This window comes from Chiloscyllium punctatum, chromosome 26 (assembly GCF_047496795.1).
Source record: "Chiloscyllium punctatum isolate Juve2018m chromosome 26, sChiPun1.3, whole genome shotgun sequence".
NCBI classification, from domain to species: Eukaryota; Metazoa; Chordata; class Chondrichthyes; order Orectolobiformes; family Hemiscylliidae; genus Chiloscyllium; species Chiloscyllium punctatum.
The window spans coordinates 64,284,987-64,308,800 of record NC_092764.1 but is presented as its reverse complement, the minus strand read 5'-3'; the positions used below and the strand labels follow the sequence as shown (position 1 = coordinate 64,308,800).

The window sequence follows — 23,814 nt, the reverse complement described above, 5'->3', positions numbered from 1 at the left end:
ATCGTGGATGCATTGGTGATTATTTTCCAGAGTTCAATAGATTCGGGATCAGTTCCTGCGGATTGGAGGGTGGCTTTTAAGAAAGGTGGGAGAGAGAAAACAGGAAATTATAGACCAATTAGTCTGACCTCAGTGGTGGGAAAGATGCTGGAGTCTATTATAAACGATGAAATTACGACACATCTGGATAGCAGTAACAGGATAGGTCAGAGTCAGCATGGATTTATGAAGGGGAAATCATGCTTGACTAATCTGGAATTTTTTGAGGATGTAACTCTGAAGACGGACGAGGGAGATCCAGTAGATGTAGTGTACCTGGACTTTCAGAAGGCTTTTCATAAAGTCCCACAAAGGAGGTTAGTGAGCAAAATTAGGGCGCATGGTATTGGGGGCAAAGTACTGACTTGGATTGAAAGGTGGTTGGCTGATAGGAAACAAAGAGTACTGATAAACGGCTCCATTTCGGAATGGCAGGCAGTGACCAGCGGGGTACCGCAGGGATCAGTACTGGGACCGCAGCTTTTTACAATATATGTTAATGATATAGAAGATGGTATTAGTAATAACATTAGCAAATTTGCTGATGATACTAAGCTGGGTGGCAGGGTGAAATGTGAGGAAGATGTTAGGAGATTACAGGGTGACCTGGACAAGATGCAGTTTAATGTGGATAAGTGTATGCTTATCCACTTTGGTGGCGAGAACAGGAAGGCAGATTACTACCTCAATGGAATCAATTTAGATAAAGGGGCAGTACAGAGAGATCTGGGTGTTATAGCTGGGGGCAGGGAAATTATGATGCGTTGAGGCATGACTTAGGATGTGTGGATTGGAAAAGTAGATTCCAAGGCAAGAGCGTAATTGATATGTGGAACTTGTTCAAGGAGCAACTATTGAGTGTCCTTGATAAGTACGTACCTATCAGGCAGGGAGGAAAGGGTCATGTGAGGGAGCCGTGGTTTAATAAGGAGTTGGAATCCCTTGTTAAATGGAAGAGGGCGGCCTTTGTAAAGATGAAGCGTGAAGGTTCAATAGGGGCGATTGAGAGTTATAAGGTAGCCCGGAAGGACCTGAAGAGAGAGCTAAGAGCAGCAAGGAGGGGACATGAAAGGTCCTTGGTTGGTAGGATTAGGGAAAACCCTAAGGCTTTCTATAGGTATGTTAGGAATAAAAGAATGACTAGGGAAGGAATAGGTCCAATCAAGGATAGTAGTGGGAAGTTGCGTGTGGAGCCTGAAGAGATTGGGGAGGCACTGAATGAATACTTTTTGTCAGTATTCACTCAGGAACAGGACATTGTTGTCGATATGAATACTGAGGCACGAATAAGTAGAATGGATGGCTTTGAGATATGTAGAGAAGAGGTGTTGGAAATTCTGGCAAGGGTGAAAATAGATAAGTCCCCTGGGCCTGATGGCATTTATCCTAGGATTCTCTGGGAAGCAAGGGAGGAGATTGCAGAGCCATTGGCCTTGATTTTTGTGTCCTCTTTGTCTACAGGAGTAGTGCCAGAGGACTGGAGGCTAGCAAACGTGGTTCCCTTGTTCAAGAAGGGGAGTAGGGATAATCCTAGTAACTATAGGCCAGTGAGTCTCACTTCTGTTGTGGGCAAAGTCTTAGAGAGAATTGTAAGGGATAGGATTTATGCACATCTGGATAAGAATAATGTGATCAAGGATAGTCAGCATGGTTTTGTGAAGGGCAGGTCATGCCTCACAAACCTTATTGAATTCTTTGAGAAGGTGACTAAGGAGGTAGATGAGGGGAAAGCGGTAGATGTGGTGTATATGGATTTTAGTAAGGCGTTTGATAAGGTCCCCCATGGTAAGCTACTGCAGAAAATACAGAGATATGGCATTGAGAGTGAGTTGGAGGTTTGGCTTAGGAATTGGCTGGCTGGAAGAAGACAGAGGGTAGTAGTTGATGGCAAAGGTTCATCTTGGAGTGCCGTCACTAGCGGTGTTCCGCAAGGATCTGTTTTGGGACCATTGCTGTTTGTCATTTTTATAAATGACCTGGAGGAAGGGTTAGAAGGTTGGGTGAGCAAGTTTGCAGATGATACGAAAGTCGGAGGAGTTGTAGACAGTGAGGAAGGATATGGCAGGTTACAGCGGGATATAGAGAAGCTGCAGAGCTGGGCAGAAAGGTGGCAAATGGAGTTCAATGTAGCTAAGTGTGAAGTGATTCACTTTGGTAAGAGTAATAAAAAGATGGGGTACTGGGCTAATGGTCGGATACTTGGTAGTGTGGAAGAGCAGAGGGATTTTGGTGTCCATGTACACAGATCTCTGAAAGTTGCCACCCAGGTAAATAGTGCAGTGAAGAAGGCATATGGCGTACTGGCTTTTATTGGTAGAGGAATTGAGTTCCGGAGTCCTGAGGTCATGCTGCAGTTGTATAAGACTCTGGTGCGGCCGCATCTGGAATATTGTGTGCAGTTTTGGTCGCCATACAATAGGAAGGATGTGGAGGCACTGGAATGGGTGCAGAGGAAGTTTACCAGGATGTTGCCTGGTATGGTAGGAAGATCCTATGAGGAAAGGCTGAGGCACTTGGGGTTGTTTTCATTGGAGAAAAGAAGGTTTAGGGGTGACTTGATAGAGGTGTACAAGATGATTAGGGGGTTAGATAGGGTTGACAGTCAGAACCTTTTTCCACGTATGGAGTCAGCTCTTACAAGGGGGCATAGCTTTAAATTAAGGGGGGGTAGATATAGGACTGATGTTAGGGGTAGGTTCTTCACTCAGCGAGTCGTAAGTTCATGGAATGCCCTGCCAGTAGCAGTAGTGGACTCTCCCTCTTTATGGGTATTTAAGCGGGCATTGGATAGGTATATGGAGGATAGTGGGTTAGTGTAGGTTAGGTGGGCTTTGATCAGCGCAACATCGAGGGCCGAAGGGCCTGTACTGCGCTGTATTCTTCTATGTTCTATGTTCTATGTTCTTATACACCAGTCAATGAAGGTGAGCATGCAGGTACAGCAGGTAGTGAAGAAGGCTAATAGCATGCTAGCCTTCATAACAAGAGGGATTGAGTATAGAAACAAAGAGGTTCTTCTGCAGCTGTACAGGGCCTTGGTGAGATCACACCTGGAGTACTGTGTGCAGTTCTGGTCTCCAAATTTGAGGAAAGACATTCTGGCTATTGAAGGAGTGCAGCATAGGTTCAGGAGGTCAATTCCTGGAATGGCGGGATTACCTTACACTGAAAGACTGAAGCAACTGGGCTTGTATACCCTTGAGTTTAGAAGACTGAGAGGGGATCTGATTGAGACATATAAGATTATTAAAGGATTGGACACTCTGGCAGCAGGAAACATGTTTCCGCTGATGGGTGAGCGCCGAACCAGAGGACACAGCTTAAAAATACGGGGTAGACCATTTAGGACAGAGATGAGGAGAAACTTCTTCACCCAGAGAGTGGTGGCTGTGTGGAATGCTCTGCCCCAGAGGGCAGTGGAGGCCCAGTCTCTGGATTCATTTAAGAAAGACGTTTAAGCTCTATTTAAGAATAGAGCTCTCAAGGATTGTGGAATCAAGGGTAATGGAGATAAGGCTGGATACTGATTAAGGATGATCAGCCATGATCATATTGAATGGTGGTGCAGGCTCGAAGGCAGAATGGCCTACTCCTGTACGTATTGTCTATTGTCTATTGACTGTTTTCTCCTACAGGTTGAGTCGACTAGCAGAGCTGTTTTCCAGGGGCTGATGGGAGCTGCAGTGACAGTAAGTGTAAGCTTTTGGGGATTTACCATCTAAGTTACCTGCAGGAAGGGCAGGCTGGAAACTTCACTGAGGGTCGGCTCTGATACTGAGTCATGTGGAGAGACTGAGGTCCCTGACTCTCCCCCCACCCCAGCCGGGGTGGGTACTCCTGATCTAGGTGATGGAAAAGGGGAGCATTAATCTCTGTGCAATAGAAAAGACACTTTGGTGCCACTCTTGAAGGCTACGTATCGTCTGTGCCTCTTTCCCAGCGATAGCCATAATCTTCAGGAGACCTGATGTGGGCAGGACAGCAAACCTTCCTGACCCCATGTCCTGTGTCCCATTACCCTGATCCCTCTGCAGTTTTGGCCACTCTCCATCAGTCCTGGCCTAGGACCCTCCCTGCTCCAAGGATCCCTTTCCCCTTTGGGCTCCAGTGTGTCCCCTTGGGCCAGGCTCCTCTCCCCACCTCCTCCTCTTCGGGCCCACACACTGCCACTGCTGACGATAACTCCTTTTTCTGTTTGCAGTTAAAGAACCTGAGCGGCATTGGCCAGCACCGATGAGCAGCGTGCGGGTATCATGACCAACAACGTCTAGACCTGGCACCATGCAGACCTTGTTTGAGGAGAGGCTGCACACTGTGTACATGTCTGTCTGTGTGTGTGAATACAGTGTATACGTGTGAGTGAGTGAGTGGGTGTGCAATGAGTGTGTGTTCAAATAAAGAGCAATCAATGAGAAAACAACTGATCCTGTATCGTCCCATGTGACCTGCTGTCAGATACTGGAAGCAGTGTACTTGAGTATAGCGGAGGGGTGCATATGGAGTCATAGAGATGTACAGCATGGAAATACACCATTCTGCTTTTTCTCTGCTGGCCACAGAAACATCTGTCTGTACGTCTGACTACAGAATCCCCTAACACAATTGATATGTTGGAAGCCTCTTGTTGCATTACAGTCTCAATACCAGAAACTTGGCTGTTCGTGCTACGTTCCCCTGAGAATCCATCACCCCCTACATTTTCCAAACAGCATACCTGTTTGAAATGGATATATCCACAAAAGACTCCTGCACTAGCTGCCTACCTCTCTTACCTTTCCTGGAGTTAACCCATCTATGTGATTCTATCTGAGACATCCCCCCCCCCCCCCTTTCTATAACTACCCTCCATCACATACTGTTGCTGTTGCAAATTCCTCATCGCTTCTAACTGTCTCTCCAACCGATCCATTCGATCTGATAAGATTCACATCCAACAGCATTTATGGCAGATATAATCCGCACTAATCCTTAAACTCCCACATCTGACGAGAAGCACATCTCACTGCATTTTTGCTCTTTCACAAACTACAGACCCAGAAAATAACACCGTCTTATTCCTCTACAAAACACTGCCCCAGGTTAAATTAATAGTTATGGTTTACATTTTAAGTTTAATCAAGAAATTTATCTCCAAAAACATATAATCAAGAAAGAACCCACTGTACTCACTACTGCAACCTTAAAACAACGATTAACTTAGAACATAGAAGAATACAGCGCAGTACAGGCCCTTTGGCCCTCGATGTTGCGCCGATCCAAGCCGACCTAACCTACACTAGCCCACTATTCTCCATATGCCTATCCAATGCCCGTTTAAATGCCCATAAAGAGGGAGAGTCCACCACTGCTACTGGCAGGGCATTCCATGAACTCACGACTCGCTGAGTAAAGAATCTACCCCTAACATCTGTCCTATACCTACCACCCCTTAATTTAAAGCTATGACCCCTCGTAATAGCTGACTCCATACGTGGAAAAAGGTTCTCATGGTCAACCCTATCTAAACCCCTAATCATCTTATACACCTCTATCAAGTCACCCCTAAACCTTCTTTTCTCCAATGAAAACAGCCCCAAGTGCCTCAGCCTTTCCTCATACGATCTTCCTACCATACCAGACAACATCCTGGTAAACCTCTTCTGCACCCGTTCCAGTGCCTCCACATCCTTCCTCTAGTATGGCGACCAAAAGTGCACACAATACTCCAGATGCGGCCGCATCAGAGTCTTATACAACTGCAACATGACCTCAGGACTCCGGAACTCAATTCCTCTACCAATAAAAGCCAGTACGCCACATGCCTTCTTCACAGCACTATTTACCTGGGTGGCAACTTTCTGAGATCTGTGTACATGGACACCAAGATCCCTCTGCTCATCCACACTACCAAGTATCCGACCATTAGCCCAGTACCCCATCTTTTTGTTACTCATACCAAAGTGAATCAACTCATACTTTCCCACACTGCCACCTTTCTGCCCAGCTCTGCAGCTTATCTATATCCCGCTGTAACCTGCCACATCCTTCCTCACTGTCAACAAACTCCACCGACTTTCGTATCATCCGCAAACTTGCTCACCCAACCTTCTAGCCCCTCCTCCAGGTCATTTATAAAAATGACAAACAGCAATGGTCCCAAAACAGATCCTTGCGGAACACCGCTAGTAACTGCACTCCAAGATGAACTTTTCCCATCGACCCTCTGTCTTCTTCCAGCCAGCCAATTCCTAATCCAAACCAACTCACCCGCAATGCCATTTCTCCGTATTTTTTGCAGTAGCCTACCATGGGGCACCTTATCAAACGCCTTACTAAAATCCATATACACCACATCTACCGCTTCCCCTCGTCCACCTCCTTAGTCACCTTCTCAAAGAATTCAATAAGGTTTGTGAGGCACGACCTGCCCTTCACAAAACCATGCTGACTATCCTTGATCACATTATTCCTATCCAGATGTTCATAAATCCTATCCCTTACAATTCTCTCTAAGACTTTGCCCACAACAGAAGTGAGACTCACTGGCCTATAGTTACTAGGGTTATCCCTACTCCCCTTCTTGAACAAGTGAACCACATTTGCTATCCTCCAGTCTTCTGGCACGATTCCTGTAGACAACGAGGACATAAAAATCAAGGCCAATGGCTCTGCAATCTCCTCCCTTGCTTCCCAGAGAATCCTAGGATAAATATCATCAGGCCCAGGGGACTTATCTATTTTCACCCTTTCCAGAATTTCCAACACCTCTTCCCTACATACCTCAAAGTCGTCCATTCTAATTAATTGTGATTCAGTATTCACATCGGCAACAATGTCCTCTTCCTGAGTGAATACTGACGAAAAGTATTCATTCAGTGTCTCCCCAATCTCTTCAGCCTCCACACGCAACTTCCCACTAGTATCCTGACTGGACCTCTTCCTACCCTAGTCATTCTTTTATTCCTGATATACCTATAGAAAGCCTTTGGGTTTTCCCTAATCCTACCAACCAAGGACTTTTCATGTCCCCTCCTTGCTGCTCTTAGCTCTCTCTTTAGATCCTTCCTGGCTACCTTATAACTCTCAATTGCCCCAATTGAACCTTCACGCCTCATCTTTACATAGGCCGCCCTCTTCCCTTTAACAAGGGATTCTAATTCCTTATTAAACCACGGCTCCCTCACAAGACCCTTTCCTCCCTGCCTGACAGGTACCTACTTATCAAGGACACCCAATAGATGCTCCTTGAACAAGCTCCACATATCGATTGCGCCCTTCCCTTGAAGCCTACTTTTCCAAGGCACGCATCCTCAGTCTTGCCTCACCGCATTATAATTTCCTTGCCCCCAGCTATAACTCTTACTCTAGTGATGGAGAGGGATAAGTGTGCATTGCAGGGCAAAAGTCACTGAATTGTGGTCACCCTCCCCAAAGTGCTCACCTACCTCCAATTCTAACACCTGGCCTGGTTCGTTACCCAGAACCAAATCCAGTATGGCCTCACCTCTTGTTGGCCTGTCAACATATTGTGTCAGGAAACCCTCCTGCACACATTGGACAAACACCAGGCAACATCCTGGTAAACTTCCTCTGCACCCGTTCCAGTGCCTCCACATCCTTCCTATAGTATGGCGACCAAAACTGCACACAATATTCCAGATGCGGCCGCACCAGAGTCTTATACAACTGCAGCATGACCTCAGGACTCCGGAACTCAATTCCTCTACCAATAAAAGCCAGTACGCCATATGCCTTCTTCACTGCACTATTTACCTGGGTGGCAACTTTCAGAGATCTATGTACATGGACACCAAGATCCCTCTGCTCTTCCACACGACCAAGTATCCGACCATTCGCCCAGTACCCCATCTTTTTGTTACTCTTACCAAAGTGAATCACCTCACACTTAGCTACATTGAACTCCATTTGCCACCTTTCTGCCCAGCTCTGCAGCTTCTCTATATCCCTCTGTAACCTGCCACATCCTTCCTCACTGTCTACAACTCCTCCGACTTTTGTATCATCCGCAAACCTGCTCACCCAACCTTCTAACCCTTCCTCCAGGTCATTTATAAAAATGACAAACAGCAATGGTCCCAAAACAGATCCTTGCGGAACACCGCTAGTGACGGCACTCCAAGATGAACCTTTGCCATCAACTACTACCCTCTGTCTTCTTCCAGCCAGCCAATTCCTAATCCAAACCTCCAACTCACCCTCAATGCCATATCTCTGTATTTTCTGCAGTAGCCTACCATGGGGGACCTTATCAAACGCCTTACTAAAATCCATATATACCACATCTACAGCTTTCCCCTCATCCACCTCCTTAGTCACCTTCTCAAAGAATTCAATAAGGTTTGTGAGGCACGACCTGCCCTTCACAAAACCATGCTGACTATCCTTGATCACATTATTCTTATCCAGATGTGCATAAATCCTATCCCTTACAATTCTCTCTAAGACTTTGCCCACAACAGAAGTGAGACTCACTGGCCTATAGTTACTAGGATTATCCCTACTCCCCTTCTTGAACAAGGGAACCACGTTTGCTAGCCTCCAGTCCTCTGGCACTACTCCTGTAGACAAAGAGGACACAAAAATCAAGGCCAATGGCTCTGCAATCTCCTCCCTTGCTTCCCAGAGAATCCTAGGATAAATGCCATCAGGCCCAGGGGACTTATCTATTTTCACCCTTGCCAGAATTTCCAACACCTCTTCTCTACATATCTCAAAGTCGTCCATTCTACTTATTCGTGCCTCAGTATTCATATCGACAACAATGTCCTGTTCCTGAGTGAATAGTAATGAAAAGTGTCTCCCTGTGTCTGCGTGGGTTTCCTCCCACAATCCAAAAATGTGCAGGTTAGGTGAATTGGCTATGCCTAAATTTTCCGTAGTGTTAGGTGAAGGGGTTAAATGTAGGGGAGTGGGTCTGGGTAGGTTGTCCTTCGGCGGGTCGGTGTGGACTTGTTGGGCCGAAGGGCCTGCTTCCACACTGTAAGTAATCTAATCTAAAAGAAGTTAAAGATCTTGAAGGATACTGGATAAGGCAGAAAAATGGTATAAAGACCAGAACGATGGAGCACCTTGATGGGCATGAATAATCCTCCTACTCCAATTGTGAACGATTTGGGAGAGTCAGCAAATGAAGTTCAATACAGAAAAGTGAGACATGATCAGAAGAACATTAAAAGACAATATAAAATAGTGGTTGCACAATAGATGGCAGAATACGTGGCACTTAATAAAACACTGTTCACGCCTTTGTGAACAGTTGGGGTTATTGTATTCCCACATCATGGGAAAATCCGAATGTATCAGAGTCAGCGCAGAAGTGATCTCCAGGAATGGGAGACTTCAGTTCAGAAGCTGGGGCAGAGACTGAGGGCAGCCTTAATAAAGCTACCGGAGGGCAAGAGAGAAAACTTCCCATTGACCTCTTGTGAAAGGTTAGAAGGTGAGCACACTACAATTAACCCAAACATATCTCTCGCCCTTTTCTTCAGAAGAGTCCCGCAACATTTACTGGAATGGTGGAGGAGCATGTACCGCGGGGCCTGCCGGGATAGCGGAGGCGCGGGTGCCGCGGGGCCTGCCGGGATAGCGGAGGCGCGGGTGCCGCGGGGCCTGCCGGGATAGCGGAGGCGCGGGTGCCGCGAGGCCTGCCGGGATAGCGGAGGCGAGGGTGCCTGAGATAGGGGAGGCGCGGGTGCCGCGGGGCCTGCCGGGATAGCGGAGGCGCGGGTGCCGCGAGGCTGGCTGGGATAGGGGAGCGGTCCTCCGGAGGACTCCTGGCACGAAGGCAATGCCGTATGCTAACCAGCCGACAGTGCGGATCACGGAGCTGTCTGACGAGAATGTGAAATTCATCGTGGAGAACACCGAGCTGTCGTTAGTGCCGGGGATGGTGGGGGGTGAAGGCTTTGTGGGGTGACCCTTCTCTCCCGTGCTGGGGGCGGTGTATTGATGGGACCTGCACTGTCCCATCCTCAGTGTGTGATCAGTGAGGGGGTGGGAGTCAGTGTGAACACACACACACACACACACAGACAGACACACACACAGACACACACACACACACACAGAGACACAGACACACACACAGACAGACACAGACACACACACACACACACAGACAGACACAGACACACACAGACAGACACAGACACACACACAGACAGACACACACACACACACACACACAGACAGACACAGACACACACAGACAGACACAGACACACACAGACAGACACAGACACACACACACAGACAGACACAGACACACACACAGACAGACACACACACACACACAGACAGACACACACACACACACACACACACACAGACAGACACACACACACACAGACACAGGCACACACACAGACAGACACACACACACACAGACACAGGCACACACACAGACAGACACACACACACACAGACAGACACAGACACACACACAGACAGACACAGACACACACACACACACACACAGACAGTACCTTCTGGGGTTCACCTCTCTTTGTGGTCTCTCCGTGGCCCCACAGTACATCCCCACTTTTATATTCAAACCCCTTTGCAGTTCAACTAATTCCCCTAATCCCCTGTTGGAATATTGTGGGCAATTCTGGTCTCGGAAAGATGTTGTGAAACTTGAAAGGGTTCAGAAAAGATTTTACAAGGATGTTGGAGGACTTATAGAGATTTATAACATCATGAGGGGCATGGATAGGATAAATTTGTTGCCTGGCGGGGACAAAGTTAAAAATCACACAACACCAGGTTATAGTCTAACAGGTTTTAGTGGAAGCACTAGCTTTCGGAGCATCGCTCCTTCATCAGGTGATAGTGGAGGACTCAACCCTAACACAGAATTTATAGCAAAAATTACAGTGTGATGTAACTGAAATTATATATTGAAACATTGATTGTCTGTTAAGCCTTTCATCTGTTTGAATACCATGATAGTTTCACTTCTTTCATGTGTAAATCACAAAACCTTTTTTTTAAAAGTTGCATTCTCGGGTTAGCTGTTAACAATGGGTGATAGCGAGACAATGTGTTGAAGGTGTTAGCCCCCTGTGTTCTCTGTCTATGCCATGATGTTTAGATTGATTCTAATCTTAAAAAGTGAGATAACAGAATTAAACCTGTTTGACTGTAACCTGGTGTTGTGTGATTTTTAACTTTGTACACTCCAATCCAACACTGGCACCTCCAAATCACTTCCCTGGTGTCGGACTGTCCAGAACTAGAGGGCATAGGTTCAGGGTGAGAGGGGAAAGATATAAAAGGGACCGAAGGGGCAGCTTTTTCACACAGAGGGTGGTACATGTATGGAATGAGCTGCCAGAGGAAGTGGTGGAAGCTGGTACAATTGCAACATTTAAAAGGCATCTGGATGGGTATATGAAATAGGAAGGGTTTAGAGGGATATGGGTCAAGTGCTGGCAAATGGTACTAGATTAGATTGGGATATCTGGTCAGTATGGACAAGTTGAACCGAAGGGTCGGTTTACATGATGTACACCTCATCGAGTCATAGAGTTCCTGGGAATCTTCAGACTTTAGGTTGAATAATTTTCTCAGCAGCTTTTCCCTCGTGACAGTGATTATTTGAAGTCCATCACTGTCTACCACTTCTTGATTTAGAAAGTTTTCTAAGCCTGCAATGTACTGGAAGCAGATGCACAATGCATGGTGAAGGCCTCAGCGATTTCCTTAATTTCCATTTTCTATTTTCCCGACTCACTAACTGTTTTTGTACCCAGCTAGTTGGATATCTCTTATCCCCTGTTTTCAGCCACTTTTAGTCTTTATCTAATTTTTTAAGTTCATTGCTGGTTCTTCAATATCTGTCCAGTCCTCTGACTTATCACTTGCTTGAGAATTGTGTAGTATTTCTTTCAGTTCAATACTGACCTTAATTTTCGTATTCACCCACAGATAAGGCATCCTTCTCAAAGAGTCTTTTGTTCTCACCTGGAACAAATTTTTGTTGATTGTCATGAAATGTTTCTTTAATAGTCTACCACTGTGTTTTAAGCTAGTTTCACTTTGGCCAGCTCTGTTTTTAGTGAGACAATTCCCTCTATTTAATTTTAGACTCCCAATCGCGAATGTGAATGTGTAATTCTGTGATTGCTTATCACCTAGAGTCTCCTTTCTCATGAGATCTACATCACAGAAAAGGAGTCTCCTGCACCAAACACAAACACCTAACTGGTCTAATCTCATTTTCCAGCACTTGGCCCATTGGTTCCTGATTAGATTAGATTAGTTTAGATTCCCTACAGTGTGGAAACAGGCCCTTCGGCCCAACTGGTCCACACTGACCTCCCGAAGAGTAACCCACCCAGACCCATTTCCCTCTGACTAATGCACCTAACACTGTGGGCAATTTAGCATGGCCAATTCACCTGGCCTGCACATCTTTGGACTGTGGGAAGAAACTGGAGCACCTGGAGGAAACCCACGCGGACACTGGGAAATGTGCAAACTCCACACAGGCAGTTGGCCAAGGCTGGAATTGAACCTGGGACCCTGGCGCTGTGAGGCACAGTGCTAACCACTGAGCCACCGTGCCGCCCGTTTCGGGCTCTGGCCCGAAATGTCGATTTTTCCTGCTCCTTGGATGCTGCCTGGCCTGTTGTGCTTTTCCCGCACTACACTCTCAACTTTGATCTCCAGCATCTGCCGCCCTCACTGTCTCCATAGACCCGTATGCCTTGGCATCGCAAGTGCACATCGAAATATTCCCAAAATGCTATGATGGTTTCGGTCTCTACCACCGTGGCAGGCAGTAGTGAATCCTATCAAATAAAAACTGAAAGAACTGTGGATGCTACAAATGAACGAAAAACAGATGTTTGTGGGTGACACGGTGGCACAGTGGTTAGCACTGCTGCCTCACAGCGCCAGAGACCCGGGTTCAATTCCCGCCTCAGTGTGGAGTTTGCACATTCTCCCCGTGTCTGCGTGGGTTTCCTCCGGGTGCTCCGGTTTCCTCCCACACTTCAAAGATGTGCAGGTCAGGTGAATTGGCCATGCTAAATTGCCCGTAGTATTAGGTAAGGGGTAGATGTAGGGGTATGGGTGGGTTGCGCTTCGGCGGGGTGGTGTGGACATGTTGGGCTGAAGGGACTGTTTCCACACTGTAAGTAATCTAATCTAATCTAATCTAAAAAGAAGTTACTGGAAAAACTCCGCAGGTCCTGTAGTGTCGGGAGAGAAATCAGAAATAACATTTTGGGTTTAGAGTTCTGAGAAAGTGTCTCTTGACGTGTAACGTTCACTCTGACTTCTTTCCGATGAATCCTGTCTCCTTGCTCATTAACAAGTCTAAAATAACCTGCTTTTGGTCAGCTCTTGAACATTCTGCTCTGAGGAGGTGTCCTTAGTATAGTCTATGAAGTAATTTTCCAGGTTTTGTTCTCTCAAACTCCATGCAGATTACTTCCGATCTTTATAGTTTTTTCTTGCAGGTTACATTTATTTGTTCTTGCAATGTAATTACTATATCCAGGCTTTGATTATCTCCTCCTCTCAAACGACACATAGATTGTCCTGCAATGTAATTACTGTTTGGAAGCCGATAAACTACTTCCCCAAGTGACTTATCTTTCCACTTTGGAAACTGCACTAAGGTCTTCTCATTGATGAATGAGGTCCTTAGTTGACACAGCTATCTCTCCCCCCCTTTTCCCACCTTCTGAAAATGTACAATTTACTTAATTTCAGACCCATCGCTTGCAGCTATGTCTCTGTAAAGATGAGCAGGTTTCTTGTTATCTGTGTTTGTTATACTTGGCGTGGGATTTCAGGGACAGTTGGATGATGACACATGGAAGTGGTGCGGTAACTCTGAGGGTGAATGCCATTCTGCTGTTCCAAAGGAGCACCCTCATTGATCTCTCCTTCTCGTTTCAGAGTTGCAAATGCATTGCGACGAGTTCTCATGGCAGAAGTGGCCACATTGGGTGATTATATATCCTCACAAACATGTCTGCTAGCTGTCTCTAAAATGCTCCCACTCATTCCCCTTCCCCTCCCACCCCCTTACCTTCTTCACTCTCCCCCTCCCCCCCCACCGGTACCCCTCACTTCTCATGTCCTCCCCACCCCGTCCCCTCTCCACTCCCTGTCCCCTCACCCCTCCTCTTCTCCCGCTCCCGTCCCCTCTCCCTTCCACTGTCCCCTCCCCCTCCCCGTTGAGAAAGTGTCTGTGTCAATGAGTATGAACTATCTATGTCTGTTTCTCTCACTCTCTGTCTGCACCTCATTCTCTTATCTCTTTTTCTGTTGGTCTGCCTTTCTTTCTGTCCCTCTCCCTCCTCCTGTCTTTGTCTCTCCATTCCCCCCCCCCACTACTGTATGTCTATCTCCCTTTTTCTGTCCATCTCTCTCTTTCTCCCTCTCCCCTCCGCCCCCTGCCTCCTGACCAGTCTGCGTCTCTCTTTCTGCATATTGTCTCGGTTGATTGCTGACAGATGTCCATTTCTGATGTTTTATTTTGTGTTGCAGCAATTGACTGGGTTCAGATCGATGCTAATTCCTCTGTACTACATGATGAATTCATTGCACATAGAATTGGTAAGTGGAGTCCAAACCATTCTGTCTGCGTCTGAAAGTGTGGGAATTATGGGGAATGGAATTGTTGTTATCCTTTTGCCGGGCTTGGACGTCACTGGCTGGGCCTGCATTTGCTGCCCATCCCTAGTTGCCGTTGAGAGTTTGGTGTTGAGTTGCTGTTTTGAACCACTGCAGTCCACCTGCTGTAGGTTACCCACAATGCCCTTAGGGAGGGAACTCTGGGAGTCTGACCCGCCAACACTGAAGGAACATGATATATATTTCCAAGGTGGTACTTGGTACAACGTTCCCGTACATCTGCTCCCCTGGTTCTTCTGGATGGAAATGGTCATGGATTTGGAAGGTGCTGTGTCAGGAGCCTTTACAAGTTACTGTAATGCTATAGCAATCTTGTCGACGTTGCGACTGTGGTGACAGGAGTGACCATTCAAGGCTGCTTTGTCAGTATGGACCACCGTCACAGAACCTGGGTCAGCTCTGCTCATAGCAAAACCCAGAAAATCAGACACTGGATTGCTGGGAAGAGGAGTAATGCTTCAGGTCGATGGATGCTCATCAGGAGTCAGGAGAGTAAAGGCTTTGTTGCAGATCAGAGTTTGATGAGGATAGAGAAAGCAAAGAGAGTGGAGGGAAGGACACATGAAATGTTGACAAGTGTTGATGGTGCAGGACCAAAGGAACTGACAATGGGACATAAAGTACCGATGTATATGCAAAGATTCTGAAATTTTCGGAAGGCTTGCTATTTGGTTGTGAGGGGACAACATTTTCATACATTCAGATTTCTTTACTGGCGGATGTACAGTCGTATTGATCGAATCATCCAGCATGGAAATAGATTCTTTGCTCCAACCAGTCCATGCCGGCCATTATCCCAAACTAAACTAGTCCCTCCTGCCAGCGTTTGGTCCATATCCCTCCAAACATTTCTTATTCATGTACTTAGCCAAATGTTTTCTAAATGTTCCAACTGGAACCGCATCCACCACTTCCTCTGGGTGTTCATTGTACACACGAACCACTCTCTGTCTTTTAAAACAAAAGTTGCCCCTCATGTCTTTTTAAAAATCTTTCTCTTCCACCTTAATACGTCCTCTAGACTTGAAATTCCCCACCCTAGGGATTAGACACCTTATCCATACCTTCTGTATTTGTGCTGACAGATGTGAAATTTGGATCATATGGAAGTCGAATTAGAATTCATCAACAATCATTTGTTAATCCACTATTCAACTTAAAGCTGCAACACATAAGGAAAACTTTAATTTTGTAAGTGCCGTGGTATTTAAATTGGCACCAGACAATAGCCGTGAATTAGCAACAAACATCTTTTAGAATTAACTGACACACACTTCTGCACAGTTAAAGCCATCACTCAAGGCAAGTGTGAACACAGCTGAATGTTTGTATGTTTGTCTTTAATTATTCAAGAAGTTTCTAATGGGTAAGATACTCTGAAATTGAAGAGAGCACAAACCTTTATGTAGTAAAGCTGTTCAACATTTTAAAAAATTGCAGTGTTCCTAACAGTAGCATCCACCAACTCTTTGTCTGTATAATAGCAGTGGAGCTTCTGCAACCTTAACAAAAGGCACCAGATTCATTTCAGGGAATTCATGACTTCAGTAACTTTAGAGATCTCCTGGTTCCCCAATATTGCTTTGTCGAAAAGTTTAAAATGGTCCTCTCTCCTTTGCAGACACTCTTTCCCCTCAACCTACGCTTTGTGGGCCCTTCAGCCCTTTTGCTACACATTACTTGCCCCCTCTCGGCAGTTCCAAGCCCACCCACAGAATGGTGTGCAGATCTGGTATCCCTGATGGGAACCATGCTCCTGTGCACCTTCTTCCCTCTCTTTGCAGGCCCCATTAAGATTGGAGTAAACCAAGCATACATTTCACATACTGGTAAACCTGTGCAGACCAGATCAACGCACAGTGTACAGGTGTGGTCTAAACAGAGTTTCCTGCAGCTGAAATGCTTGTATAATCGTCATTTGGATATGGAGGACAGCATTCCACTGGCCTTGCTAATTATACAGGAGGTATAATACCTGCAGCCTCCATGTCTCTTCATATCAGCATTGATAGCAGCTTTGCACTTTTTGATAAGTTGCTGAGGCAATTTCAAACAATGTTTTTTTTTCCTTCCATTTTAGGATTAATCCCCTTAACGAGTGATGACATTGTGGATAAGATGCAGTATTCAAGGGTAGGTCTGTACAAAGCGACAGGGTAGAGGAGGGGTGTGTGTACAGGGTGATGGGGAGGGAGAAGTGTGCGTACAGGGTGACGGGGAGGGAGAAGTGTGTGTACAGGGTGACAGGGAGGGGGGAGTGTGCGTACAGGGTGACGGGGAGGGAGAAGTGTGCGTACAGGGTGACGGGGAAGGGGGAGTGTTCGTACAGGGTGACGGGGAGGGGGGAGTGTGCGTACAGGGTGACGGTGTGGGGGCTGGGGGGAGTGTGTGTACAGGGTGACGGTGTGGGGGCAGTGGGGAGTGTGCGTACAGGGTGACGGGAAGGGGGCAGTGTGCGTACAGGGTGACGGTGTAGGGGCTGGGGAGAGTGTGTGTACAGGGTGACGGTGTGGGGGGAGGGGGGGGAGTGTGCGTACAGGGTGACGTGGAGGGGGGAGTGTGCGTACAGGGTGGCGGTGTGGGGGCTGGAGGGGGTGTGCGTACAGGGTGACAGTGTTGGGGCGGGGGGAGTGTGCATACAGGGTGACGGTGTGGGGGCTGGGGGGAGTGTGCGTACAGGGTGACAGTGCGGGGGCGGGGGGAGTGTGCATACAGGGTGACGGTGCGGGGGCTGGGGGGAGTGTGCGTACAGGGTGACGGTGTGGGGGCGGGGGGAGTGTGCGTACAGGGTGACATTGTGGGGGCAGGGGGGAAGTGTGCATACAGGGTGACGGTGTGAGGGCAGGGGAGTGTGCGTACAGGGTGACAGTGTGGGGGCGGGGGGAGTGTGCATACAGGGTGACGGTGTGGGGGCTGGGGGGAGTGTGCGTACAGGGTGACGGTGTGAGGGCATGGGGAGTGTGTGTACAGGGTGACTGTGTGAGGGCAGGGGGAGTGTGCGTACAGGGTGACAGTGTGAGGGCAGGGGGAGTGTGCGTACAGGGTGACAGTGTGAGGGCAGGGGGAGTGTGCGTACAGGGTGACGGTGTGGGAGCAGGGGGGAGTGTGCGTACAGGGTGACATTGTGGGGGTGGGGGGAGTGTGCATACAGGATGACTGTGTGTGTGTGTGTTTGTGTCCGTGAGACCGTTGGTCACCGTGACCACGTGTGCCGCTGAGAGCCTGTGCTGTTTAGCTCCAAGTGTTCAGTGCTATCCCAGCTGAATGCTGCTGTCTTTTCCAGGACTGTACGTGTGATGAGTTCTGCCCAGAATGTTCAGTGGAGCTGACACTCGATGTGAAGTGCAATGAAGATCAAACTCGACATGTCACCTCACGGGATCTCCTCTCCAATAATTCCCGTGTTATCCCTGTGAGTACAGTATTGATGTCTCACCTGTTTCTGGCAGATATCCGCCAGAAGCCATCACAGAAACAGTAATTCCCACGTGACACAATATTGCTGTCGGCTGTGAGTGGCAGGTGGATTTTGCAGTTCCTCACAGTCGGGGTAAGATCTCTGGCAGCAGCGACTGGGAAAGAGGAGTGTTTAGGTGGGTTCATTCAGTAAAGGACCATGCCCTGGGGCTCATGTCCTGATGGGACTGAGAGCCTATGGCAGTGTTTTCTAGGAGTGGATCTGACTGAACTAGGCCTATCAATGGGTCTTACACTGTTACAAACTCGTAATGGGAGCTGGCGTTGTCAGGCCACCACATTATCAGCCCATCTTTACTGCTACCTCCACCAGATTAGAGCCAAAAGTCATATCAATAACTCCGTCCTTTTCGTTTTATTCCAATAGGTCACATCTCGGAGCAGGGACAATGATCCAAACGATTATGTGGAACAGGATGGTGAGGGAAATACATTGCAGGGTGACATTATGGGTTACCTGTGGGTATTGTACGTCTGAAAAAAATCCCAAGCGACCCTGACTCAATGCTTGAAATTAACTGTAAGGTTTAGCGAATGTGGGGCGGGGGTCTTTGGAACATTGAGCCTGGCCCAGCTCTTTGGAAGAGCAGTCGTGTACAGTGCCAAGCTAATAAAAAGGTGGTGCTGGAAAAGCACAGCCAGTCAGGCAGCATCCGAGCAGCAGGAGAGTCGACATTTTCAGCATAAGCCCTTCATCAGGAATGTAGGAGAGCCCTCAAGGGGACTGAGAGATAAAGGGAGGGAGGTGGGTCTGGGGACAAGGTACCTGGGAATGTGATGGGTAGATGGAGGTGTGGGGGTGATGGTGATAGATTGAAGTGGAGGGTGGAGCAGAAAGGTGGGAATGAAGATGGACAGGTAGGACAGTTCTAGAGGGCGATGCTGAGTTGGAAGGTTGGATCTGGGATAAGGTGGGGACAGAGGAGATGAGGAAACTGGTGAAACTGACGTTGATCCCGTGTGGTTAGAGCGTCTCAAGGTGAAAAATGAGGCATTCTTCCTCCAGGCGTCAGGTAGTTTGAATGTAGAGGTGGAGGCGGCCCAGGACTTGCATGCCCTTGTGGAGTGGGAGGGAGAGTTGAAGTGTTCGGTCACAGGTTAGTGGGACTGTTTAATGCATGTCCAAGAGATGTTCTCTGAAACATCCTGCAAGTTAGCGTCCTGTCTCCTCTATGTAGAGGAGACCACATTGAGAGCAATGGACACAGTGGATGACGTGTGTAGAAGTGCAAGAAGATCTCTGTCAGACTTGGAAGGATCCTTTCCTCTGTTTTTCCTGGGACCTTGTGGGGTTTTTCCTGAATACATGTCCAACTCCCTTTTAAAATAATTTGTGAAATCAGCTTCCTTCATCTTTCTAAATCAAACAATCCAAATCCTGAGCCCTCAATCCCATTCTGAAGAAGTCACATCAGATTTGTAAGATTAACTCTGTTTCATACTCCAAAGACATTGCCGGACCTGTTGACCAGGAAACATGTAAGAATGCCAAATTTCCAACAATTATTCCTCAGAGCAGCTGATCGTTGGCAACTCGTGTCGCCACGGCAATAGCAATGGGGAATTATAGGTTTCCAAAATCGGGATAATTCAAAAAGGCGAAAGTGAGGACTGCAGATGCTGGAGGTCAGAGTCAAGATTAGTGTGGTGCTGGAAAAGCACAGCAGGTCAGGCAGCATCCGAGGAGCAGGAAAATCGACGTTTCAGGCTTTTCCAGCACCGCTCTAATCTTGGCCCATAATTCAAAAAGGTGCTAGTCTCCAACAAATCCCTTTGTTTGCAGAGAACAGATCCCTGTATGTGAATGTATGTCACTTCGAGTGAACCACATAACAAGGTCAATGTGAGTGTAGCCTTTCATGCATTCAGGTGTTCAGCAAGGCCTGCCCAATTGAGAAGTCACATCGGATGACCGTGGTTTGAGATTTTCAAGTGAAGTCTGCTTGATCACGGTCAGTACTCTGTTTCTTCCCAACAAATGAAGAAACATGCTTCTTGATTCAATCCGCTGGTCAGTCTACATATCTGGCATCACGTTAGTGCTAAAATTCATGTCCTCCATAGGTAACACTTGCTGAACTGTCCTGAGTGCAGCCTTCAAGATGAAGTGATTCAACAATATGTGATAATCCAGCAGTATCAGATCTGTACTAGCTGTTTATCTCTAACCTTCAAGGTTCCAATATCTGATGTTAGACATCCCTGTACACCTCCCTAAAGATCTTCTTGGTGGGTGAGGCCGCGACTGCTCTGGGGTTAAGCTGACAATGTTTCAGCACTTATCCATTATTAGAGAACATGAGACCTGAATTACATAAGAGCTCAGAACTCAATACCAGTGAGAGAAGTGTGCTCTGAGCAGGAAGAACCTGAACTCATTGGGAGAGTTAGCGTGTTGTAAAGCCAGGATTGTTTGGAATTGAGACTGGTGCAGGACAGTGTGTGGAGTCTGGGAGAGTGGAGGATTGGTGGTGGGGAGTGGTTTCTGATGAAGGGATGTTGATTATGAATAGGTGGTACTGGAAGACAGTGTGTTGCTGAGGAGGAGGCCTAGAGGTTGTTAATCACAAGTCTGGGTGGTAGTGAACATTCTGTCTCATGATGGTTTCCTTCCCTGCCAGATATTCTGATTGTGAAACTACGTAAAGGGCAGGAGCTGAGGCTCCGAGCTTATGCCAAGAAGGGGTTTGGAAAGGAACATGCCAAGTGGAATCCCACTGCAGGAGTGTCCTTCGAATACGACCCTGACAATGCACTGAGGCACACGGTCTACCCCAAACCTGAGGAATGGTGAGGATCACTCTGCCTCTGTGAAGGAGGGGCCCATCGCCAGGGAGTGGCTGCAGGGAGAGGCCCCTCAATCTTGGGTGGAGGGTGAGGGGATGGGAGAAGGGATCTAGGTTAATGTACGGTGGGGAATTGATCTGATGAGGAGGGGGGAGTCTGTGTTGGGGGGGGTGTTGGGATGAGAAGGGCAAATACTGGGTGAAGGGAACAGGCATAAGCTTTGAGTTGTACTTGTTTCTAAGTACTGATCTTTTCCATTAAATTTTAAGGCCAAAAAGTGAGTACTCTGAACTTGATGAAGAGGAGATCCAGGCTCCCTACGACCCAAATGGCAAACCAGAGAGGTAAACACACTTTCCCCTTTCTGTCAGCATCACTGGCTCGTCCCTAATTGCCCCTGCCAAAGGTGGTGCTGAGCCTTGAATTGCTGCAGTCCACGTGCTGTAGGGTGACCCACAATGCTCTTTGTTAAGGGTTTTCAGGATTTTCACCCAGTGGCACTGAAGGAGCAGCGATATATTGCGTCACAGGTAAACAGGGTAGTAAAGAAGACATTTGGCACACTTGCCTTCATTGCTCAGAACATTGAGTTAGGACGTTGTGTTGTGGTTATAAGCCACTTTTGGCGTCCTGTGTACAGTTCTGGTCTGTGTACAGTTCTGGTTGCCCTGCTTTTAGAAGGTTCTTATTAAATTGGAAAGTGTGGAGAAAAGAGTACCACGCCTGGAGTGTTATAAGTAGAGGCTGGATCAACTGGAACCCTTTTCCCTGAAGTGTAGGAGGTTGACGGAAATTGACTTTGTAGAGGTTTATAAAAACATGAGGGCCAATAATAAGGTAAAAGCATAGGTTTTTTTTGCTAGGGTAGGGGAGTCTAAAACTATTTTGAAGGTGAGATGTAAGTCAGGATTGTGAGTAGCTTGGAAGGGAACTTGCAGGTGGTGCTGTTCCCATCTATCTGCTGCACTTGTCCGAGACAAAAGTAGTCATTGGTTCGGAAGGTGCTGTCTAAAAATTGTTGGTGAATTTCTGCAGTACATCCTGTTACTGCAGTTGAGCGTCAGTGGTAAAACAAGTGAAAGCTTGAGGTTGTGGTGGCAGCGGGTGCTTCCTTGTGGATGGTGTCAAGCTTCGTGAGTTGTTGGAGCTCTGCCCATCCAGGAAAGTGGGACGTATTCCATCACAGGACCTGTGCCTTGGAGATGGTGAGCAGGCTTTGGAGAGTCAAGAGGTGGGATTCCTAATCTCAGACCCACTCTTATAGACAGAGTAACTAACAGGGGAGATGGGAGTGCAATGGCCTATTGGGTGGACTAGCTGGTGGGGTTTAAATTAAATTAATAAAGGAGTCTGGAATATAAAAGCCAGTGTCAATTATGGTGACTATGAAACTAGAATTGTAAAAACCAATTTACTAATGTCCTTCAAGGAAGGAAGTCTGCTGTTCTTATACCTGCTTTGGTCTAATTGTGACTCCAGACCCACCAGTAGGGTTGACTCTTAACTGTCCTTTCAGATGGTCTATGGGTGATTAAGGGTGGATAATAAAATGGTATCAATAATGCCCACATCCCATGAAGAAGGGAAAAAAAACATAAAAATTGTTCTCAATAAAAACCAAAAGAACTGCAGATGCTCTAAATCAGAAACAAAAGCACAAGTTACTGGAAAAGCTCAGCAGGTCTGCTAGCATCTGTGAAGAGAAATGAGGGCTAATGCTTTGGGTCCGGTTCTGAGGAAGGGTCACCCCAACTGGGTATCATGAATGAAACAGTTTTAAAACAGTTTGACCCTGAACGAGGGTGTACTGTGGATGATGATTTTGCATCTTGTTCCCACCAGGTTTTATTTCAACGTTGAGTCTTCAGGAGCTCTACATCCTGAGACAATCGTCCTGTCTGCTCTGTCTGGCCTCAAGAAGAAGCTGAGTGACCTGCAAACAATGCTGAGCCATGAAATCCAGAGTGATGTCCTCACCATCAACTAGCGAGAATCAATCTGACAGGAAGGGCAATCCTGCAGAGGTTGGGGGAAGGCAGAGGAGAGAATGGGAAGAAAAAATGTAGCTGTGTCAGCCCCCAGAGTTTGGGGCCATCTGACATCCTGCACCCTCGGGTGTATTAGCAGCCCAGCTCTTGGGGGCTGTTTATGTTTTGCTCATTTGTAAGTATCATTAAATGTGTTTTGTCAAGTGCTGTCTGTTGCTTTCCGAAAGGCAAGAGAGTTCTTTAAAATTGACCCAGACATCAAGAGGACACAGTACAACTGGACGCTGGAAATTCTCAGGAGAAAGTGAGGACTGCAGATGAGAGCTGAAAAATGTGTTGCTGGAAAAGCGCAGCAGGTCAGGCAGCATCCAAGGAGCAGGAGAATCGATGTTTCGGGCATAAGCCTTCTTCAGGAATCATTCAGCCTTCTTCAGAAACATCAATTCTCCTGCTCCTTTGATGCTGCCTGACCTGCTGCGTTTTTTCAGCTGGAAATTCTCAGCAGGTCAGTGGCTTCTGTGGAGGGACAAATAGATTTAATGTTTCTGGAGGTTTTGGAGTGTTGCAGGTGTGAAACAATAACTCAGTTTCATTTTCCACATGAATCTGTTGGCTGTTTCTGCTTTTCAAAATCAATTAGGAAACCTGGGAGCACAATTTAACATCAGGAATACCATGAAATGGGGAATTTGCCATGATCGAACTGATCTACCAGACGATATAAAAATTGGGGGTTGGCAGAAATCGAGGAGGATAATAATGGGCTGGTCGGTGGCAAATGGAATTCAATCGGGCTAAATGTTAGGTGATGCACTTGGTCAGGACAACTGGACAAGGGAATACATGATGACGGTAGGAAGCACCAGTCCTG

At 47.1% G+C, this 23,814-nt stretch overlaps 2 protein-coding genes across 3 annotated transcripts in view; both read left to right on the top strand.

The window, feature by feature from the left end:
* Positions 1-4,459, top strand: part of coq9 (coenzyme Q9 homolog (S. cerevisiae)) — a 74,574-nt gene extending 70,115 nt beyond the window's left edge. For both annotated transcript variants that reach the window (XM_072547553.1, XM_072547552.1), the window contains exons 8-9: positions 3,675-3,728; positions 4,241-4,459. In XM_072547553.1, coding sequence (XP_072403654.1) covers positions 3,675-3,728; positions 4,241-4,276 — 90 coding nt within the window. In that variant the 3' untranslated portion in view covers positions 4,277-4,459. The remainder of the gene's footprint in view (positions 1-3,674; positions 3,729-4,240) is intronic.
* A 5,276-nt stretch (positions 4,460-9,735) lies between these two features.
* Positions 9,736-23,146, top strand: polr2c (RNA polymerase II subunit C). The gene is made up of 9 exons (XM_072547549.1): positions 9,736-9,912; positions 13,951-14,000; positions 14,545-14,613; positions 16,772-16,824; positions 17,975-18,103; positions 18,536-18,587; positions 20,790-20,958; positions 21,225-21,299; positions 22,798-23,146. Exons 1-9 carry the CDS (start codon positions 9,827-9,829, stop codon positions 22,940-22,942), a joined length of 828 nt encoding a protein of 275 aa, XP_072403650.1. The 5' UTR covers positions 9,736-9,826; the 3' UTR covers positions 22,943-23,146.
* Positions 23,147-23,814: the final 668 nt, after the last annotated feature.